The 22,440-nt window shown below is 36.2% G+C and overlaps 1 protein-coding gene across 8 annotated transcripts in view; it reads left to right on the forward strand.

Moving 5' to 3' along the window:
- The window catches only part of EBF1 (EBF transcription factor 1), a 390,212-nt gene that overhangs the window by 282,350 nt on the left and 85,422 nt on the right, over positions 1-22,440 (forward strand). For 4 of the 8 annotated variants that reach the window (XM_026682156.2, XM_026682157.2, XM_026682153.2 and 1 more), the window contains exon 8: positions 9,044-9,185. In XM_026682156.2, the coding sequence (XP_026537941.1) occupies positions 9,044-9,185 (142 nt within the window). The remainder of the gene's footprint in view (positions 1-9,043; positions 9,186-22,440) is intronic. The other 4 variants (XM_087955087.1, XM_026682158.2, XM_087955085.1 and 1 more) reach the window with 1 other exon arrangement.

The raw sequence follows: 22,440 nt of genomic DNA on the forward strand, positions 1-22,440 counted from the left end.
ATTTGACAAGCCCAGGGTCTTAGGCACTGTGCTTCTGCACCACCTGTTTGAGGAAGAGTGAACAGATAATGTGAATGTGTAATATTCAATTTTTACCCTAGAGTTAATTATATGACATAGTTATTTATTTATTTAAAACATTTATATAGCCACCCATTTTATACCAAACCCTGAACAATCTCAGAATAGTTGTGATAATATAAATTATTTGAGAATATAATAGTGGCAAGGCAGACAGAAAATGAAAAAAGCTGGGATTGTACAGTATCTCTTTGATAAATGCAACATAATCCAAGTATTCTAATTTTGGCCATAATGATATTTCAATTACTATTTGAAAGAACTGCAATATTCTTTTGACTGGATAAAAAATGAATGCAAGTGAACAATTTCAACACATGCAGGAATGATAATGGAGTGGGAGAAAGTATTACCTAGATTGCCAGGGGAAAAAATATTTATGCCTTCCATGGAAGGAAATGGCAACATGGAAACATTCTGCATGTTCTTTATTTCTCAAATTCCTGTTCTGTCTGTCAATTGATAATTCCCATGGCCATCTGCCCTCAAATCTTTAACATTGATGGGAAAAATCTTATCAGATCATTTTAGCACATATTAGTATTATTGTTGACAAATAGGACATTTCATTTGTTATATTACATAAGCAGCTGGAATAAAACTGATTTCAAAATATTTGAAGGAGTGGGAAATAAAGTTGCAGAATTCCAATGCTAGGATCACAAGGTGAACTTTGTAGCAGTGCATTAGAAATTCAGTTCTGTTTTGGTAATATTATTTTGCTGTGGGTTTGAATAGCATCAATTGGTGATTCAGTGCTGAGTTAATTCAAGAGATGCAAATGACATTTCATGAGGCTAATTTTAAAAATCGGCAACGAATGACTATATTTTAATCATCATGAAGCTTCTACCTAAATTTAGGTCAGGCTTTTAGTATCTTGGGACTCGAAGTTGAGTTGCAAAATAATAATAGATCCATGCTGCCAGAATCTGTCTAGAAATTATTTCAGCCTCTTTCACGTTCAGAGGTATTCTGTGATGGTTCTAAGTTTGAGGAATGGTTGTAAGTCGCTCTTTTGAATGCCATTGTAACTTTGAACAGTCACTTAATGAATAGTTGTAAGTAGAGGACTACCTATACGTGAAGAGCTGATCGTACTGCAGATTTTTTTTTCCTATTTGCTTTTTCCAAATTGAAAACTGTGTTTTCTTCACAACATTTGGATAAGCTCAAGATTTGGCAGGCTTGTCCATACCCATGTTTACATGAATTTGTCAGCACTTCATTAATCAATTTTTAAACAGGAATATATATTTTCCCCCTTCATGTTTGGTATGCACTTTTTAAAAGGTTGCTTCTTTGCATACTTTTTACCTTGTGGTTGTGTGTGTCTTTTTAAAAAAAAAAAACTAAATCAAAACTTCTTTCTGTTAAAGTTACTTTTGCATATGCTTTGATCAAGATACAGTCCATTAATGCAGCAATTGAAATGAATTGCCTTTTTAAAGAGATATTTGGATCATAGTTAAGAAATTCATTCTCCCTGGATAAGTTTTCCTAACTTTTATAGAATTTTCCAGTTTCCAGAATAAACATATGAGTGGCCTTTAGTCATAAAACAGCCAGTGCCCTTTACAAGAGTGTTTGGAACATACTAGTTTTCCCTATTTCACAGAACATTATAATGTTTAATATTATATATACTGAATTAGTTTTTCTTAAAACTATATGACCTCCGATTAATGTAATGCATGCTTTTGTGGCAACAATAGGTTTCTTTTTCTTGTTCTACAGGTGCACTATGAATAATCACTTCTCAAAGTAGGCCACCAAATAACCACTAGTATTTTTTTCATACTTCCTGATGCTGGAAACAGTTTCTCTAGGGGATTCCTTTTTATAGTATTTTTTTCTCCTAATGGCTATAAAAGAACCACCCTGGTATGGCATCATTGTAGTAAATCATTTTCTAGTCAAGGAAACTAGGTAGCAAGATTATGTTATGCAATGAATGGGTTGGACTGAGTCCCCGATTTTGCAGATGTTGTGGGTAGCAAGAATTAAATAACGGATTTCAGTGAGATTACTCTGGTTAAAAAAAGGTTAATCAATGTTCTCCTGTGGAGAAAAATACTGCATTCTCTTTTATAGGCTCAGAACTCCTTTTACAGCATTTTTTGAAACTCCGATTTAGTTCTTTTGAATGGAATAGTATTAAACAGTTGGATTTGTTAGGATGTATGTTCTTGAAATACTTTGTTACTTTTTTCTTTTCCTTTATTCCCCTCTATTTGGTAGGTTTTTAAATCTGTGTATTAACAGAATTTTCAGGCAGCCAAAACAATCGGTATCAAAATCAACCTTAAAATAGAACAGAACAGAATAAGGCATTCCTAATAAATTTGGAGGATGTCTATGGAGGGAAACATTGTGTTGGTTCCTGACCATTTTTCTTAAGATAACAGTGGCATATATTTTTTATTGAATAGGAGCAAAAGCAATATTTATTGAATAGGAGCAAAAGCAATATTTATTGAATAGGAGCAAAAGCAAGTGGGATTCTGTCCGGTTCTGTCCGGTTCTATAGAACCCCTTGTTAACTTTCTAAGCAGTTCGGAGAACTGGTAGTTAGAAGCAATCTCTTTTTGTTTTTTTTTTACACCCTTATTGCATTCTTGCCAGTACACCTAGACTTCCTGTCTCCTCAGCTTCTGAGGTTTGGCTTTCTTAAAGGGGAAGGGTTGTTTTATGATTTTTACACTGCTGTTGGGAGGAAATACTTCCCTGGACAATCAGCACCTTGAAGAAATAATCGAATAATGAAGCAAAATTTTTAGTGACAGGGAACCAAGAACCTTGCCTTCAGCAAGGCTTCTTGGCTAGCTAGAAAGATTGACATTCAAACGTGAGTTTACATACCCTATCTGAGTTTTGGTCTAAAACTGGGTTTTGGTGAAGGTTAATTCTGTGCTTGGTGACGTTTAATCCTGTGTTTATTGATGGAATAATTTTCCCTATTCAGCTTCAGCAAGCAACAGCTACTGTTGTGATTTAGTTATATTTGCATTGTGTTTGAATTTTTTCCTGCCTCATGGTTTCTTTTTCTATCTGGGGAATGGGTCTTCCTCACTGCTTTAGTACTATCTAGCACTGTCCTTTTGGGGTATACTTCCAAGAGGCAGGATGCAAGCTTGGCACTGATTTTTTTTACTGCCTTTCTGGGGGGCATGTGACCTTTCCTTCAATCTGGATGATTTCCTTAGGATATCTTGTGAGGTGAGTGAGACCAACTTTAAGTGGTGCAAATGGATCTAAGGATTGTTTTTCCTGGGTGTGCTTTTTCTGGAGAGCTTAAATGACCTCTGTGCTGAAGGGTTTCACTTTATGAGCAAGAGTTGGCTACTTGATAGCTATTACTGCATTTTAACTATTTTCATTCCTCAAGGTGCTCTGGAACCCTGCCTGATTTGTAACTTCAGCTTGCAGCTATTTTTAATCTAGTGATTGGTATTTAGGGCAGCTTTTTGCAAGCAAAGAAGCTTTTTGTATTTTTGTACAGGTAATTCTTGACTTACAATAGTTCATTTAGTGACCATTCAAAGTTACAATGGCACTGAAAAAAGTGACTTGTGACCATTTTTCACACTTATGACCGTTGCAGCATCCCCACTGTCATGAGAGGCCAGGCGAGAAGAAGCGCCCCTGGACATGAGTGATGTTGAGTTGACCATGCTCACCCAGTCACATGACCACCAAGCCACACCCACCAACTAAGCCACACCCTCAGAACTGGTTGTTAAAAAAACTGAATCCCACCCTTGAACAAAAGCCTCCGTCCTTGATACCAGCATATTTGAAAAGTATTAATAAATTACCAATTTCTAGATTTGTCTCTTCCACCCATACCCTGGAAATTTTTTCCCTGTAAAAACAACCATAGTTGCTTGTGTCTCCTTTTGCTTAAGCAAGTGGATTAAGCATTGTAGAAAAAGGCATAGTACTCCAGTGCCTTGATTTGCAAGGGCCTTACGTGTCCTGTACAGTTGTCAATGATATTACATGATTTAATTATGTAATGATACCATGTCACGACTGACATACAGTATTTCATTTGCATCAGTTACACAATGACAACATGACACGAATAACATCTCAGGTTCCTTCCCACCAGTGCAGATGCCCATGATGAACATTGTGTTACAGCATCAATATCTTGTGTAGGGTTTTTGCTTTGTCTATAAAATTTAGTAATACTATAAACATATTGGGGGTGTTTGTATTTCTCAATTGACTTAAATGGCCAATACTGTATGTGGCTCATCAATGTAAATATATTCTTACTCCAATGCACAGAAGTTGTGCAAACTTTCATATATTTTACTTTAAAAGTTAAAGTTTTATGCACTGAGTAAGAAATATTATTGAGTAAGAGCTATTAGTTAAATCTATTCAGTTGAAACAGTTTGACAGTTTAGTTGCTTTTCAGTTGAAACAGTTCAATATTCCATATATACAGTATAGTACTGAGTAGCCTGAGTAGCCTGAGTAGGAAAAGAGCAAAATTAATTTTGGACAAATGAAAGTGGCTGATCATAGGAGCCCTCGTAGTGCACTGGTTAGAATGCAGTATTGCAGGCTAACTCTGTCCATAGCCAGGAGTTCAATGCTGACTGGCTCAAGGTTGACTTAACGTTCCATCCTTTTGAGGTCACTAATGGACTGGTATATAAGTCTAAGTGCTATTACTATTCTATTGCTAGTGTTATTGCTATCATTGCAATCTTGTATTGAGGGATTTTCACTGTACAGTGTTTTGCATGAAATCTCTGTTAAGGCACATGCAATTTTCTACCCAGATACATATCTGCCATGTAGAGAACTGTGTCTATCAACCTTGATTATAGAAACAAATTAAATTTAATTTCAAACTTTTACTGATGTATTCTTTTTCAGTATGGTCTAACTAGTATGCTGGTTCAATCTTGTTCAGTACTCTAGCTTCTCAAACTGTTCAAATATCTAATGAAATGAGCTAATGGCATTCTATGACAAATTATATCCAGACACAAATCATGTTAACATTCACAGGCTTGTAAACATTAATAAATTGAGGAGAGAAGGGGAGGAAGAGACACATTAAATAAACAGAAAATTGGAAGTGCTGGATTAAACAGTGTTTTAGGTCAAGAAATGACAAAACATGTTTTTGGGAAATTTACTATGGTTAATGAAATATTACTTTGAAAACTTTGCTTCATTTTCTTCCCTTTTACCCATTTCAAGCCCCATAAGGAAATTCTTGCCAGCAACCCTTTCTGTTCATGCAACTTTGAGAGGGTAACAGCTTCCTTGGAGAATTGAAGAAATGTTTGCCAATCCTTGTAAAGCATTTCACCTCTTCAGAGGCAAAAGCTTCTCAATACCAAGAACAATTAAAGCAAGAGCCTTGTGGAGCAACTGGGGAATTCAGCAAAATAAATCAGAAACCCTCTTCCTTGGCTCTGGAGGGTAGCCTCATTATAAGAGCAGATCTATTAGCCCCTTTGCCATTGTCTTTCATTTCTCAAGTGAGGTGATTCTAATTAAATTAATCTGCATGTCAATCTATCGGTGATCAATCAAAGAGGCTGAGGTCTCCCTTAGCGGCACTGTGCTTGAGGCTGACAGGGGCTGATAATGGAGGAAGAAATAAACTGTTGAGCAAAGTTAATTAGTCAACATAATAGGTGGATTAAACAGGAGCCAGCTGATTGCAGTTTCACATGTTGAAGCATGAGGTGGGAGCTGAAACTGCAATTAACAGACAATTATTATATTTGGTTGTAAGAGGTCGCATGAATAAACATATCTCAGTGGGTTTCAATTTTTAATCCCCCTTCCTTGTTTAATTTAAGGAGAAGTGTAGGTCATTTCGTCTTATTGTTTTAGCAAAAGTTCTGGAAGGCAGGTTCATGGGAGGGAAGCTGTAATTAGCTTGGGATGCTTAATGAGTGGTAGTGGAATGGAAACATAGCCTTTAGGTTGAATGCGTAGTTAGGCAGTGGTAAAAAAAAACAAAACACCAAAAACAGTGATGCAGCCACGCAGATGCAGACTTTCCCTAAAACTTGAGAGAAAATAGGTTTTTATGAAAATGTCCCACCAAAATTTTCATTGGTGATTTGTTTTGTTGATTCACCATCCCCGTTGGAATACATCCTGTTGAATTTATAACTAACCAGATACAGTATTGTGTTATTAATCTGTTTCTCCCCCTTTCCCCTACCCTCTCCATGTTGAAACACAACAGTACATTAATATTAGTGTGGACAGGCATTTATTCACAATAAAGGTGGCTGTTTATCACCTACATCATCTACAATATACCCGTATGATAATGTTACCTGGTTAGGGTACTGAAATGTCTGCAAGAAAACAAGTAAGCTCAGAGAGCACCAAGGACCCCTCATGTCAACCCTGAGCTAGAACTATCCTTTATTGGAATAAATGGCTGTCCACACATGTACTGTTGTGTTTGATCATGGTAACAGATTGACTTAATGCTAAGGCTATATTTCTTTACAGAAATTGAAATCAGTATTATTATAACTGTTATTATTTTAAATTCTAAGTATATTCTGGCAGACTCCTGGAGACTTGCAACAATGCCAGTCTGAAAGAAACAAATGGCATAAATAAAAATTACAGTACATGTATATAATATCTCTAATCAGAAATCAGTGCATATAACGTAAGTAGGTAGATAAGCATCTAAATCTGTCAAACTCGTGACCTGTGGGCCGGATGCTGGCCACACCCATGCCCAGTTTAGCAGAGGGGGAAAAAGTCCCGATATGTCACGTGACGCTGACACCCCTGATCTAAATGCTGATGGTCAATAGTTATTCCCTGGAGGCCTTCCAAGAAATTGTGACCTTTGGTAAATTTTGGAAGGCCATCACCAAGGGGCCAGCCTAATTTCTTGTGGTGGGGGGGGCAGTACCAGAGCATGAGTGCCACGATAGGGGACCTGTCCTTCTGGGTTCAGTCCTTCACCACCTCACATGGAGGACATGGAGATTCTCCCAGAAGACCCTCAGATGGGTCAAATTTGGTAGGAATCAAATTTGGAATTTTAAATTGAAACTAGTACTTTTAATTGTATATGGAAGTCTGCTGGTAATCAATACAAGACCTGCAAGATAAGTATAATAACAATCATAATGACTAGTGCTAAGAATAAAGTATATGGATGTGATTTACGAATATAATCCTTCAGCACTGGGAGGTAGGTAGTACTGTAACAAGCACTAGATTTGAGTCCAATTGTTAAGTGAATGACTGTTTTTATTTTCATTTTTGTGTAATTGTGCTCTAAGCAATATACATATGCACAATGGCTACTTCAGGCACAGTGAAAGTAATCTAGGGAACCCATTGTTCAAAGGCAAGCACATCCTCTGACAAACCTAAACTGCCCATTCTCTGCAACAAAATTCAAGGGTTGTTTGAAGATTTAAAAATCCAGGATGATTCAAAGAGCAATGAGTCATCTTGCTTGCTAACATCATAAATGTGATCGTCTTAAGGCAGCGGTCACCAACCTTTCTGGTTTGGCGGACCAATGGAGGTGGTGGTGGCAGCGAGGGTGGGAGGAGAAGGGATGGTTTCACATGTATGCCACTTTTATAAATGCAGCTTCACACATGCATGCCCACGCATACTCGCCCACATTTCCATGGCCACTTTCCAAATAGGTTGTGGTCCAGCACTGGGCCACGGACTGGAGGCTGGAACCCCTGTCTTAAGGCATCTCCTTAGTACCCTGTCATTTAACTCCTTAAAGAAAAAATATATTTTGTAAGATTCTCTTAATCTAAATGAGATTAAATATAATAAAAGTGAAGAATGAAATGGTGATAACAAGGGTAATAATAATAATAATAATAATAATCAATAATAATAATAACTCCTTTTAATAATAATAAGTCCTTTTAATATAAATAGATTATTATAATAATAATAATAATGACCAATAATGCATATTTTTATCTAAGTAACTTCATGAAATCATCAATGCTATCATCTAAAGGCCTCAGTCTCTCTCTCTCTACTGCTTAATATATATATATATTTATATACATACTATATATATATATATATATATATATATATATATATATATATAGATTCAAATATATATCATCACTATATGATCTATATGTTGATATATAGTGTATATTATCAATAAAATTATGCTTTATTAATAAACAAATCATCTGGGTGAGTTTGTGCTATTTATTTATCTTTTTCTAAATGTATATGCTGCCCATCTCACTGTATAAATTTCTGTATGTCCTATAATGTACAGCAAAACAATAGTTCTATTTCTAGTTGTTCCCATTAGGATAATGAAGTTTGCAAAAGCAGGAGATTCACACTTGGTTGTTTGATAAAGACAAACGTCTGCTTAGACCTGAAAAGCAGTATTCATTTAAGTTCTAAAATATTCTTTACACATACAATCTTTCTTTCTCTCTACCCTGTTCAGGAGAATTTTGGACAAATGCATACACTCCAGGCTTTAGCCGTATGATGAATTCAGTTACTCTAATCCAACTTTAGCAACCAATTTTGTTTTTGCACTTAAATCAATTCTCATTTTCAGTGACAACAGTTTATCTATTCAGACATGCATGTTGAAGGATGATGTGGAGTAATATGCAGCCAACTCTTTTAAAAAGGAGTTAATAAAGCTGCTCTTGTTAAAATTATGGTTAACAGTGTATATTCCTCTATACAGCTACAAACTGTGTAATTTGACTAAATGACATCAAAAGCCTGTGATGCCAAAGACCCACTCATCAATAGCACCTCTTGTTAGAGTCATAGAGTCTAGGCACTAGTTATTATGTGAAATAGCTGTGCAATTTTCTGCTGCTCCCAGGTGTTATTTAAGATTCTGGGTTTATTAGTCTCTGTGCGTATTTGATTTTAAATTGCATTAAAGTGTTTCCTTGTATTGCTGTTCCACTTGCAGGTTGTGGTATCTACAACAGTCAATGTGGATGGCCACGTCTTGGCAGTGTCGGATAATATGTTTGTGCACAATAACTCCAAACATGGGCGGAGGGCTCGAAGGCTTGATCCTTCGGAAGGTACGCCTTCTTATCTGGAACATGGTAGGCATTTTTTGTTGGTTGCCATTTCTTCTTTCACTATGGGGTCCTTGGGCTTTCTTTCCCTCTATTTTCTTCCCATGCTCAACATTGGTGCAAAATATTTTTAAAAATATTGCTGAAAACCAGCACCAAAATTTCAACCTATTTGAAAGATCCTACAAATCCAGTTTATACATCGAAGTAGGGCTCAATCTTATTATGGTAGAGTTCTTACAATCACACAATTGTTTATTTTTTTGTAAATCTGAAGTAGCCAAGACCAGTTTCTGTAAAAAAAAAAGTGTTTCTCTACCCTGGCAGCTTGAAGATGTGTGGACTTCATCCAGGGATGGGATTCAACCGGTTCGGTGACTATGTTTTGCCCAGACAGCTGAAGAGCGCAGCACGCAAGTGCGCAGCATTTGAAAAGCCTCTTGTTTTCCTGCTTTTTCAACCTCAGCTGTGCCATGCAAAGCAGCTGAGATTGAAAAAGCAGGAAATAAAGGACAAGTAAGAGCCCGGGCTGGCGGGTGGGCCAAACATCAGCAAACACAGAACCGATTCAGTGTCTGCTGCTCTTCAGAGCTACCAGTTCTATAGAGCCGGGAAGAACCGGTAGCATCCCACCCCTGACTTCATTTCCCAGAGTTCCCAGACAAGTTGCCAAGGTTTAGAAACAGTGCTATAGAAAATTCTTTTATGGATATTATTCACAAATATTGCTTTTTGTTATGTGCATAATGTTCCTAAACATTTCCAGTTCTAGGAAGTATATAAGAAAGTGAGAGACTCTCTGCAAATGTGTTTATACATTGGATCAGTGACTATAAAATAATCATGCTACATTACCTCTTTTTCAATTTCAAGAAGCAGTAATGTTAACAAGTATTCTGGATCTTATAATGCATATCTGGAGTAAGAAAGTGAATCTTTGCCCTCTAGAAGCTGTAAGAATAGGAGTCCCAATCAACATAGCCTGTAAAGGGAAGAATGCTGGGTGTTGGAGTTCATTGTTTAGATGGCCACATGTTCCTTACTTATGGCTTACAGGATGATTATGAAACAATACTATCCTCACTCCTGCACCATATTCCAATTTCAAGAATAACTTATTGATGGCTGAGTCAGCAACTGAGTTAGGGTCCAACGAGCTATCTTTCAATGACAACATGTTTACATGAATGAAATAAATCTGAATCTTTGAATATTTTCTTGCAATTGTTTTTCTGAACGTTTTTTTAAGACTTAGAAATGCAGTCTTACAAAGTATTCATTGATAAATCATTTTCGCAACTTTAACATGGAGAAATCCTATTTATTTATTTTGTTAAATTGTTTGGTTTTCATCTTTCTCCTTAAAAAAAAAACCCTCTAAATTGGTAAACAGATAAAACGAACACAGTGTTAACATAGTGGCTAAAAACTGAAACTATGCAACAACAGTACATTAGTGGCGCACATCTTTCTCAAGGTCTCCCTGGAAAATGAAGTCAAGAGGAATCTGAATATAACCTTTAAAAGAAGCAAAGAGGATGCTGAATGTATCTTACTAGAAGATTATCTGTAGCATGAGGCTTGCACACTCTACTTTTAAAAATGACGGTAAAAACTGCAGTCCTGAAACCCATCAGCAGACTGGGGGCTTTTGTGGAAATGCTGTTTATCAAAGCAAAGTTTCACTAGTGTAGTGGTGAAAAGCTTTGTCAGGGGAGATGTATAATGACTACTGCTTCCATCTCCTCTTTTTTTATGGGCCAAATAAGAGATCAAGAATTGAGAGTAGAGGATGGGTGGTTCCTTGTGGTGAAGGTGAAGGCTAAGTAAACATAGAGTGCATTGTCACTGATGGGTAGAATGGAAGCAAACAGTAGGTAGACCCAGAGCCAAATGTGTACGGGGCACTTATTTGCTCACACTCTCCTCCCCTGTCATTTTCTTTAACACTTTGTTTCTCTGTAACTGACCAGGACAGATTTCTCTTGCCAGAAGTATGAAGTGATTGCTTACAGAGAGCTTTTGAAATTAGGCCAAAGACTGTATGAAATTAGACTGAGGTACTGGTTGCCCACCCATGATTTAGATAATACAAAGGCATCTTGTTCCCTCAGTGTCTCTTCCACCTTCCTAGTAAGAAGGAAAAACTATACCAGTCCTGGAGCAGGCATAATGCTTGTTTCTCTCACTGATGAAAAAAAATGAATAGATAAATTAAAAATTAAACAGATGTGAAAAAAGGAGGAATAGACTTATGCTGTAGCTGGCTGAGCTGGCAGAGTTTAAAAAGTGATGTTTTTACCACTACTGATGGCCTCCTTCACCCATCCTCAAAGAATTTCTGGGTATGAATTTTACCTTGTGCATTCGGTCCATATTGCTTTTACTGTAAAACTAAAGTAAGAAAGACTTGTAAGTCTTAATGTACCTCCCCTCCCTCTTTTATATTCATGAGAACCAGGAGGGGCTTGACTAAGTCACTTTATTAGATTACATTCCTATCCCAGACTTAATCTTCTTTTATCTGGCTGTTATCTTAGAGGCGGCTCTTCCTCTTGCCCCTTAAGGCCACTCCTCCTTCTGTCTATATCATTTGGCTAAAGAGATTGTGTTTCAGAGAAGCCACATGAACAGGTCCAGCCAGGGCATGTTCAGACTGCAACAAATAGGATATTAATCTCCCACAATTCCAATTAGTATTAATATGCACATATAAATAGTTTATACCAATGCTAACAATATTTATCACTTAGCGTATCTGAAATTTATTCTAGGAAACTAATACCATGTTGAAAAACCGTGCAGCATGAAAATATGAACTGTCATCATTGTAGGAATCATTGATGGAAAAAACACAACCTCTTTCCACATTATCAGGCTGCCCTACTATTATATCTTATCATTTTACTTTGCATGTATGTAAAACAGCTCTCTTTATGTTATAGGAGCTGCTTACATAATAAATTTGGTCATGTGGTAAATGCATAATGTATCAGATCCACAAGTTTGCACTTTCCAACCTAAAATTCTTAGCTCAGCAGTGTTTCATATTATATAAACATAGTTTACATCTGTATTTATTTAGCTTTAACTTTTATGTAGACCATGAGACATTTTATGCAATAATTCATACTATAGATTTTTTCCATCCTTGCCAGCAGCCTAATTTAATAAACAAACCACTGTCATAATTTTTGGCTGATTTACTAAGGAATGTTCAAGCTGTTATTTTATTAATTAGAAGGAAACGAAGTATGCAGAGAATATCTATTAATTCATCCTTGGAGTTTCTTATACAAACCAAATCTTCCCCTTCTTTTTTTTTTTTTTGTTAAAAAAATAGGATACAGGTTTTTTTCTCGAGAGGACTCAGTGAGTACAGGTAGTCGCCGGTTTAAGAACAAGTTCCATTCCCAAGATCTGTCCTTAAAGTCAAATTTGTTTGTAAACTGGACCAGTGTTATTACATAATACTACATAAGTACTATTGTATAATGAACTTGAACCACTGTGCATTTAACTTGAATCACTGCATTTAACTAACTTGAATCTTGCTACAATAGCTCTATTCTTAATTATGGGTCCTGTTTAAACCAGAGTTTTCTTAACCCGGGGATTTCCTGTACCTGCCAATTAGAAGGATAGGCCAGAATTTCTTCAGATTGGAAACCTGCTTTCACCCTTAGCATAAAGCTACCTGCTCTAAATTGTAATTTTGTAATTCCACAATCATATTTTACTATTGGGATTAAAGCATTACTTTTTAAAACTATGCAAAATTCTGAAATTATTTTTATTTGTCACATTTGATGGCGTGGTGGCTCAACAGTTAAGATGCTGGGCTTGTCGGCTGGAAAGCCAGCAACACAGGTTGGAGACCCGAGTGCCACGTGATGGGGTGATCAACCATCTTTGTCCTAGTTCCTTCCAACCTAGCAGTTTGAAAGCAAGTAGATAAATAGTTTCCATTTCAATGGGAAGGTAACAGCACTCCATGATGTCTTGCTGGCCACGTGACGACAGATATGTCTTAGGACAGCACTGGTTCAATGGTCTTGAAATGGACATTAGCATAGTCTCCCATAGAAGCAACGACTAACAGAGTAAAATCTGCAGGCACTGCTTTACCTTTTACTTTTATGGCCACTCATCTCACAAGAAATAAATCTGGGCAGCATACAGTAAAAAAAGTATAAAACAATAACCATGTGAAACACAGTCATGTTAAAAAAGTTTTTAAAAGAAAAAGTACATACGAGAAATTCAATCATCATTAGAGTCATTTCTAGATCAACAGCTATGGTGGCACAGTGATTAGAATCCAGTACTGCAGGTTACTTCTGCTGACTGCCAGCTGCCTGCAATTTGGCAATTCAAATCTCATCAGACTCAAGGTTGACTCAGCCTTCCATCTTTCCAAGGTGGGTAAAATGAGGACCCAGATTGTTGGCGGCAATATGCTAACTCTCTAAACCGCTTAGAGAGATCTGTAAAGCACTGTGAAGCAATATATAAGTCTCAGTGCTATTGTTATAAGGTACATTTACTTTAATGAGTTGATGTCTTAGGGCAGGTAAGAGTTAGCCAGCTGAGGTTCACCATCCTTCCTTTATTGCACGTGCATTGCTCTGCTCCTGAGGGCCATGAGGGCCATGTTGGCGCCTCTGTTGAAGAAATTTATTTGATCTCAGAGTAAAAAAAATACCAGGCAGAGTAGCCCTGGGTATTGGAGGAAAGAGTTATACATGGCCATCTCTACCATGGGGATAATCAGATCTGCTACTCTGTATTGGTTCTGTCAGGGGAGTACGGAGGGAACCCTATTGGCCTTGGTCGCCATTTCCAGTTTTACCCCAAATTAAAATTATTTGACTTCAATGGAAAGCAAATGGTGGCAGGGATTAAAATCTGGTAAGAAAAAGAAGTCATGTGTATGATGAAGTCACTTTGATTTGACATTTGTGTTTCTTTTTGTTTTACTAGAAACACATTCTAAATCTGCTAGAGTAAGCTAAGGCAGCAATCCTATGTCTAGTTTTTCTAGGGAGAAAGAAATGCAAAAATAATTAGGCTTTCTTTCTGAAGAAATATCTGCAGGAAAAGATTTTGCCTATCCACAATTTTGGACATATTTTATGCATGCACAACATGGTAGATGAGCTTTTGGCCCACATAAATTACATTTTTAATGATCTTGTTATCTTCCGATGGGCTGGAATGGAAGGCCTGTGAATTCATCCTGTTCCCATAAAATCAGGCTACATCTTCTTATGCCTTTCTAAGGTATTGCTGCCCTGTATTTAAGCAACAGTCATGTAGTTCCAGGGAAAGCTTTTCAAAACTGTGAAAGGATCAAAATTCAGGAACTTTGCTATAATATTGGGAAGACAGATTTCCTTCTTGTTGTCTTCCTATTTGATTGTTTATAAAATTTATTGAAGCAAAAAATTCCCATGAAGATCTATTACTATACACTTTACACAATAACTATGGGTAGAAAAGGGGCTACAATAACGTAAAGTCACCTATATATATGTTAGTTGGCTATACAAATTTGTTTAATAAATAAATAAATAAAAATATTATGGACTAGAAATGAATTAATGTAATGTCAACTTTTCTAGGAATAATCATTTATATAGATTATTCTATACAAGTGTATAATTAACACAGTATAATAGTTTCTGTTAATTTTATAACATAACAGTAAATTAATTTTTAACTAAGCTATATTGCTTTAAAGTTTGGAATTAATTTTCTGTTTTCAATCCAGTTATCACATATTGCTCAAAAAAAGGGAAAACTTTCATTAATTTCACTGTAATCAAGATTGTACTCCATGAATTTTCCTTATAGGCATGCCTTAATAAATACATTGGTCAGTGCTCAGTTTTTATGTTTCAAAATAATAACTGGCAGATGCTCATGTAAGCAGCTCTATTTGGTACAAAGAAAGTAAACCGGTGATTTGTAGTAAAATAGTCTGGTTTTTTTTGCGTTTCAAAATTGTATACATTGGGATGAAAAGACCAATATATTCAATCAATATGGATTTCTAGGGTGTAAGTTTTAAAAGAGAACGTCTCTAAATCACAAACCCTAGCTCATAAAGAATTTGAAGGAAAAGGGTGAAGAATGAAAAGGGTGAAGAATGAAAGAAGAAAGGTTAAATGAAGAATATATATTTTGCTTATCTCCAAAACTGTGTTTAAAAGTCACTTCCATGCTGCTGCCAATGTTTTAAATGGGTCATAGAATATTTTAATGAAATATTTTTGTAAGGGCAAAATGGAACATTTGAAATGAGAACTGATCCATGATTTAAGTATAGAATTTGAGTTTACTGGAAAGGTAGTTTGGTGTAGTGGTTAAGGCACCAGTTTAGAAACCAGGAGACTGTGAGCTTTAGTCTTGCCTTAGGCACATGGTCAGTTGGGCGACCTGAGGCCAGTCATTCTCATTCACCCCTAGAAAGCAAGTAATAGCAAACCACTGCCAAGAAAACCTCACAGATTTTTCCAGACGGTTGCTAGAAGTCACCACTGGCTTAAAGGTGCCAATCATAATAGTAAAATAAAAAGGAGTTTGCTATAGGCCATTTAGAAGTTAGGAGATACTAGATGAATGGGCATCATACCCATGCTGCTCTTCCTGCAAAGCATACATATAAAAGAGCCTCTATTTTTTGTAGGTTCTATTTGCAATTGGCATTCTTCATTTTCCACATATGTAGTGAATTTTCTTAATAATATATGATTCTCCTTACTGGCAGTTGCCTTTTATCATTGCATCCTTATTTTCCTTTTGCACATTAGAGTGGACATCGGATGTGTATGTGCATGTCTGTGCATGTGTATCAAACGTGCAAACAACTTTACTGAAAAACTTAAAAAACCAATACAACCAAATATATGAATATAGAATGTACCAAATACCATGCCCCGATAGAAAGTTATACAAATTATATTAAATATTCAAATTGGTTGGTTTTTTTTAAATGTTTCTCTGTTCATTTGATGCCTTTGAACATTTCTAACTACTGTAATGTTTTATCTGAAAAAATATTAATAGAATTAATAAAATTGGCCAATTGGCCTTTTAGTATACTATCTCTATATTTTTAATCAGAAGTTCTTACTGAATTCACTGAAGTTTATTTATGAGTACATGAATATAGGATTACAACCAAAAAAATAATAATTCTCATGGATATTATTACAAGTGCTATTTTTATCTTTGAAAAATATATATTTAAGATGTAGCTCTGGAAAGTGAGTGTAGAGACAGTTGTAAATCTGATGCTGTAAGGTATCTCTTGATAATATTATGACAATTATGCAGGAAAGCAGTTCTTATCTGCAATGATTACTTGCTGTGATGCAGTATGTACTTTGATTATGTCATTCTAGACTGGTTTATTCACAACTCCCAGACAGATTTTTGGTGGTTTTCTCATTTGGTAATTGTGGACATGTTGGAAAATTTAGGTTCATTCTTTTCTGGAACAAATCTTGCAAAGATACTTGAAGCAGTTATTCTTACTGTTCTTCTGAAATAAAGATTATAACAAACAGAATGTGTAGATTCAAAGAAACATGATGTTATCCAAAGGACTTTATTTGATTCAAAGTTAACCAAAATTTCAAACTAGCTTTTAAACAAATGACGTTATAGTCGTCATCATCATCATCATCATCATCATCGTCATGTGGTAAAATCAGCAGCCAATAAATTTTACAAACAAGAATTTCATCATTTTACATGGTCTTTTTTTCTCAACCAAATTAATTGAAACAACAAATAAGGTTATAAAAGTATATATAGTTTATATAGCTATATAATTACAGCTCTAAAACTAGCAGGGTTGATTCTTTGGGGGGGGAAAAAAACCATTTGTGTGAATCCTTCACTCAGCACAGATGGAAAACAAGAGGAGGAAGGACTATTAGGTATGTTTGTTGATTTGAGTTATTTATAAAAATAATAAAGAGGTATAAATTTATATGTGTCTGTGTGTGTGTGTGTGTGTGTGTGTATGTATATATATATGTGTGTGTGTGTGTGTGTGTATATATATATGTGTGTGTGTGTGTGTGTGTGTATGTGTGTGTGTGTGTGTGTGTGTGTATGGCATTCAGCTATGTTCGGGTATTTTCCCACGTCATTATAGTTGTGCTTTTAAAGTTGTAGCAATGTTTCGGCAGAATCTCATCTGCCATCATCAGGCTTCTGTATTCTGTTCGTCTGTGAGTCAGACTTTCATAGCTGTTTTAAATTTGGGGCTAGCCTACGCTGTGCCAGAATGTTTTTTTCTTCATCCTGATTGGTTGGGAGTCTTGGTCTGTGTTTATTGGTCTTTGAGTTTGCTGTGTTCTGCTTGATTGGTGTGTCTAATATCTTCTGTCTGTTTTGTAGCTTTTTTTGTCATGATTGGCTGGCAACATTGTGTTTCCTGTGTTGGAGGCTTTTAGTGCAGCTTGGCTCCGAGTAAATGGATGGCTATCATTTATTAGGAACCTAGGTTTCATCTGAGTGCCTGGTTGGGGTGTGTTTGAGCTGGAGGTATCAGGGGGAGTCTGTCTGTGCCCAGGTGTTTGGCTGGCTTGTGGTGTGGAGATTTTTTTGTTTGAGAGTGCAGGCTTCCAGATAATTGACAGTCTGGTGGAGTCATCTCTTCTATTCATGCTTTCAGGTCTTTTTTCAATCTCTATGGCTTCTCTGATAATTTTGTAGCTGGGGTTTTCTATAGTGGCTAGGGTTTTGGTGCCATTGAAGTCGATGCTATGACCTGTGGCTTTCATGTGTTGGACTAGTGAGGAAGTGTGTTCCAGCTTTTTTACTGCATTTTTGTGTTCATCTAGGCGGGTACTTAGTCTTCTATTGGTCTGTCCCATGTATGTGGCAGGGCATGATGCACAGGGGACTTCATATATGCCTTGGTTTTCCGGGTCAATTTTATCTTTGGGGTTTCTTAGGATGGCTGCTATTTTTCTGTCTGTTTTGAAGGCAGTCTTGATGTGATGCCTGTATAGTATCTTACTGTTTTTCTCTGTAGTACCTCTTATGTAGGGCAGGACAGCTGTTCCATAGGTCTGTTCATCTTCTAGGTCTCCAGGAAACACAATGTTGCCAGCCAACCAAGACAAAAAACACTACAAAACAGACAGAAGATATTAGAAACACCAATCAAGCAGAACACAGCAAACTCCAAGACCAATAAACACAGACCAAGACTCCCAACCAATCAGGATGAAGAAAAAACCATTCTAACACAGCAATAGGCTAGCACCAAATTTAAAACAGAAATGGCTATGAAAGTCTGACTCACAGACGAACACAATACAGAAGCCTGATGATGGCGGATGAGATTCTGCCAAAACGTCGCTACAACTTTAAAAGCACAACTATAATGACATGGGAAAATACCCAAACAAAGCTGAATACCATACATATAGAAACCCGCAAAAACTTAAGAAAACATATGTGTGTGTGGGGGGGGGAGGGAGAGGGAGAGGGAGAGGGAGGGAGAGAGAGAGCGCTAAATAAGCTGGGGAAAATTAGAACATAAAGAACAAATAACCTTGCTGAACTACTATGAAATAAAAAGGGTTCTCTATCTGTGACAATAGTGCAAATCTTATGTTTCCCCTATCTATTTAGTTACAATCAATAATGTAGCAATGATGTCTAGGTAGAATGCTGTTTGGATGGAGCCAGATGTCCTTACGGACATTTGCAAAGGTTATCCAGTAGGGTTTTAGCCAGAGGTGTTATTCAGCAGGTTCTGACCAGTTCTGGAGAACTGGTAGCAGAAATTTTGAGTAGTTCGGAGAACCTGCAAATGCCACCTCTGACTGGAGATTTTACAGTATCCTTCCCCTGCCACGCTCACCAAGCCACGCCCACAGAACCAGTAGTAAAAATTTGAATCCCACCACTGGTTTTAGCATTGCTTGAAGCTAATCTTCCATCTTGGGATTGTATTTATTAGAATGTAAAGCCTAGCACACAATAGGGCATAGTGTAATGCTATAGTCTCAAAATTACAGGGCAAGAAACCCTGTCAGTTTGCATGCTCTAACACTTTATTATCTAATGATCTAATATGCAACAATGCAAAGAGGAGATTCTCATCATTCTGACAGGAGCCTAAGAGAAGTGACTAAATTACTTTATGTACCATTAGCGCTAGCAACCATTGTGAACTCACTGCCGCGTATTTATGCTAATACCTCCAAATATATTCAAGTGGCCTTGTCAAGCTGATAACTGAAAAGCAGTTTAAATAGGGTTGGGGGTGTTGTTTTTTTTAAGGACCAGGCCAGTGTTTTCTTCTTCTTCCTGCTTTTCTCTGCCTTCTACAAATTGTGGCAACTGTTTAAAGTTAAATGTAGTTATTCTCAATGTGGTCATCATTGATCGTTCCCAATATTAAAATTCAAAGTGGAATTAAGACTAGAAATCTTTTGTTATCCATTTCAATCCCAAAGTCTAACAAAAAAAAGGATTAAGGGTGTGCTTGGTAGCAGGTGTTTGGCATGGTGATACGACACTGTGATGTGTTTATTTTGTCAAGGGTTTTACTATCCTGGCTACTACCACTAAGAGGAAAATGAAGAAGATGTGGAGTTGTGTTTCAGCAGCAGCAAAAATAAAGTTGATATACATCGATTATTAATCACACTTTTCTAAATATAAATTACTAAGTCACTAAGCATTGGAACAAATTCTAAAACAATGACTCAACTGCTGGGAATATTTATATTTTTTCCTGGAATATAACTCCCTAAGTCTTTTTGTGGAGCTCTACTAGAACCTAAAGAGTTGTGATTTCTCTAGCATGATTTATTGATTTGTTTGTTGTTTGTCTGTCTATCTATCTATCTATCTATCTATCTATCTATCTATCTATCTATCTATCTATCTATCTATCTATCTGTAGTAGAAAAAATAATTTGTTAATTCAGAATTAATATCCCTCCCTGTTCAATGGAATTATATCCTAGTGAATGTCATTCAAACTTCAATTTTACTGACTTAAAACTTGCAGAACCTTGCCTTGGAGTATAGGAAAGCTCTTCTTTTCACATTTAATTTATGGGTCTATTTTTTCTCTCCAGGAGTTGAAGTTAGTCTACCCATTTCCAACGAAATCCTACCCTTAGAACATAAAATGACTTGGTGCGGTGGGAAGGCAATCCTCTCCACCCTTCTTTTCAGTTTTCTGATTGGTGTATGTTTGTGCACTGCAAAAGTGAGAATGATTGCTCGTTTATTTTCAAGGTCTGGCAAAGTTGATGCAGAACCATGTTACTCCTATCCCAAAAGCTAATCCCCCAAGTACCCAGCTAGGTTAGTGGTTGTTGAGGTTGTTTTGCTTGTTTGTTTTGTTTTGTTTTTTTCTTGACCTTTTTCTCCGATTGAAACATATATTCATTTCAGGATTCCATCTATTAACCTTTAAGCCCTCATCTTCATCCTTAAGGGACAGCTGGACCATCTGTCTTCCTATTCTAGTAACGGAAGGCTTTTTATTCAATGGGGCCCTTCCATTGATGTATATTGAGTATGCCCAAACTGCATTTTAGATGATTACTATCCTGTTTACTGGCCTATGATATGCAATGGTCATCCCAGCTGGACAGAGTGATGCTAGAACTTTTTCTCTTTTTTTCTACAGAGCAGGATTCATTTTCTTGATTTTTCTCCTTCTCTTGTTGCTCCAGCCTGCAGCCAAAGTGAGGCAGAAATAACCATTTTTATTATTATCCTTTCTAAACTAATCCAGAATATTTAACAGCCTATTTGGGAACTAAAATTGCATCTGACATTCTAGCTTAGTTTTCAAAGACTCCCCACTTCATATGCCATCATACCTTTATTTGTGAATTTATTGTGGTATTAAGGTTTAATGAATTGAACAAGTCCCTGAACAACGACAAACATCTTCTTGTTGTGGTCGTTCAAATTTAGAGACTATATACTTCGTGCTTCAGATGAATATTAAATTTAGCATGCTTCAGTGGCAGTAAACTTCAAGCTACTTATATTACACATTACTAAGAAGTGTTTAAAGCTGTGTAGGTATGTGTGTGCTTGTTCTATGTTTGTCTGTAAAATGCTGCTGTTACTCGTGCTAAAGAATATACAGAGGCAGCAAATTTATATTTTGACCAGTAAGTAAAACTTGAACAGACGGGTAGGTTCAATACAAAGGTTTAATCCTATCGGGGTGATTCCTCTTTGGTCATCTGGATTATGATGCATATAAATTCAGCCCTTGTTTAAAAAACAACATAGGCCAATATTAACATTCCAGATTTTCTAGTAGTTATTTGACTTTATGATTTCCAGGCTCTGAAAACTTCCTTTAAAAGGTTCCTTTATTTAAAGGAAGAATCTAAATAGAGCTCTTAAAACTTGAATTTTTATTTGTGGAAAGCAAATTACAGTTCCTTCTTCCTCAACAATTTCCTTATACATACATACATACAATATATATAGCATTCATTTTTAAAGATTTCCTGTCCTTTTTTAAAAGATTGGCTGGTTTGTGCAGCTTCAGAAAAAAAGTGAACTGATAAAAAAAAATAGGGTTCAGAAGAAAAACCTTAAGTATGTGGGGTGGGAAGGTGGAACTTGTTTCCCACATGATCGAACAATTAAACTGGTTAATACAAACAGTATAATCAAATGTTTGTTAAACTATTGTTATTTTTTACATGCAGTCTACAACAGAAAGTTTTAGCCTATAAACTAAGTTCTACTCATAATGGAAGCACAGTATCTTCCTACTGTCAATGAAATCCTGTTATATAACCAAACCTGACACGTTATACAAAATGGCTAATGTGTATCTAGAAAGGAGAGTTTTATTTCAAATTTGACCAAAATGATTTAGTAGGTGGTCTAGTTTGTTATAGAAAAAATACAACTATGTAGCCATAAAATATTGGCTAGCATGCTTGGAAAACTATGTTCACATTCTGAAATAAAATAATTGCACTCTATTATCAGTTGTACACTATAAAAATAACTAGGTATTACTATAGAAAATCTGACATTCCTTCTTAATTACTGAAGAAACATGTAGAAACATTACTATTTCAAAGCAATACAGGTGAACTGGGGGCAGCAAATAAAGAAATATATGGCTATGGTGGCAGGGAAGTTTAGCCTTCTTTTTCTCAGTGTATATGTATTTTATGTTTAATTATGTGTATCTGTATATAACTCCTGACATTCAGGTCTGAGAATATTAGTTTCCTTGGATTTAGACATT

Source organism: Notechis scutatus, chromosome 2, assembly GCF_049901735.1.
Source record: "Notechis scutatus isolate UNSWTSFEM ecotype Mainland chromosome 2, rNotScu1.2, whole genome shotgun sequence".
NCBI lineage: Eukaryota > Metazoa > Chordata > Lepidosauria > Squamata > Elapidae > Notechis > Notechis scutatus.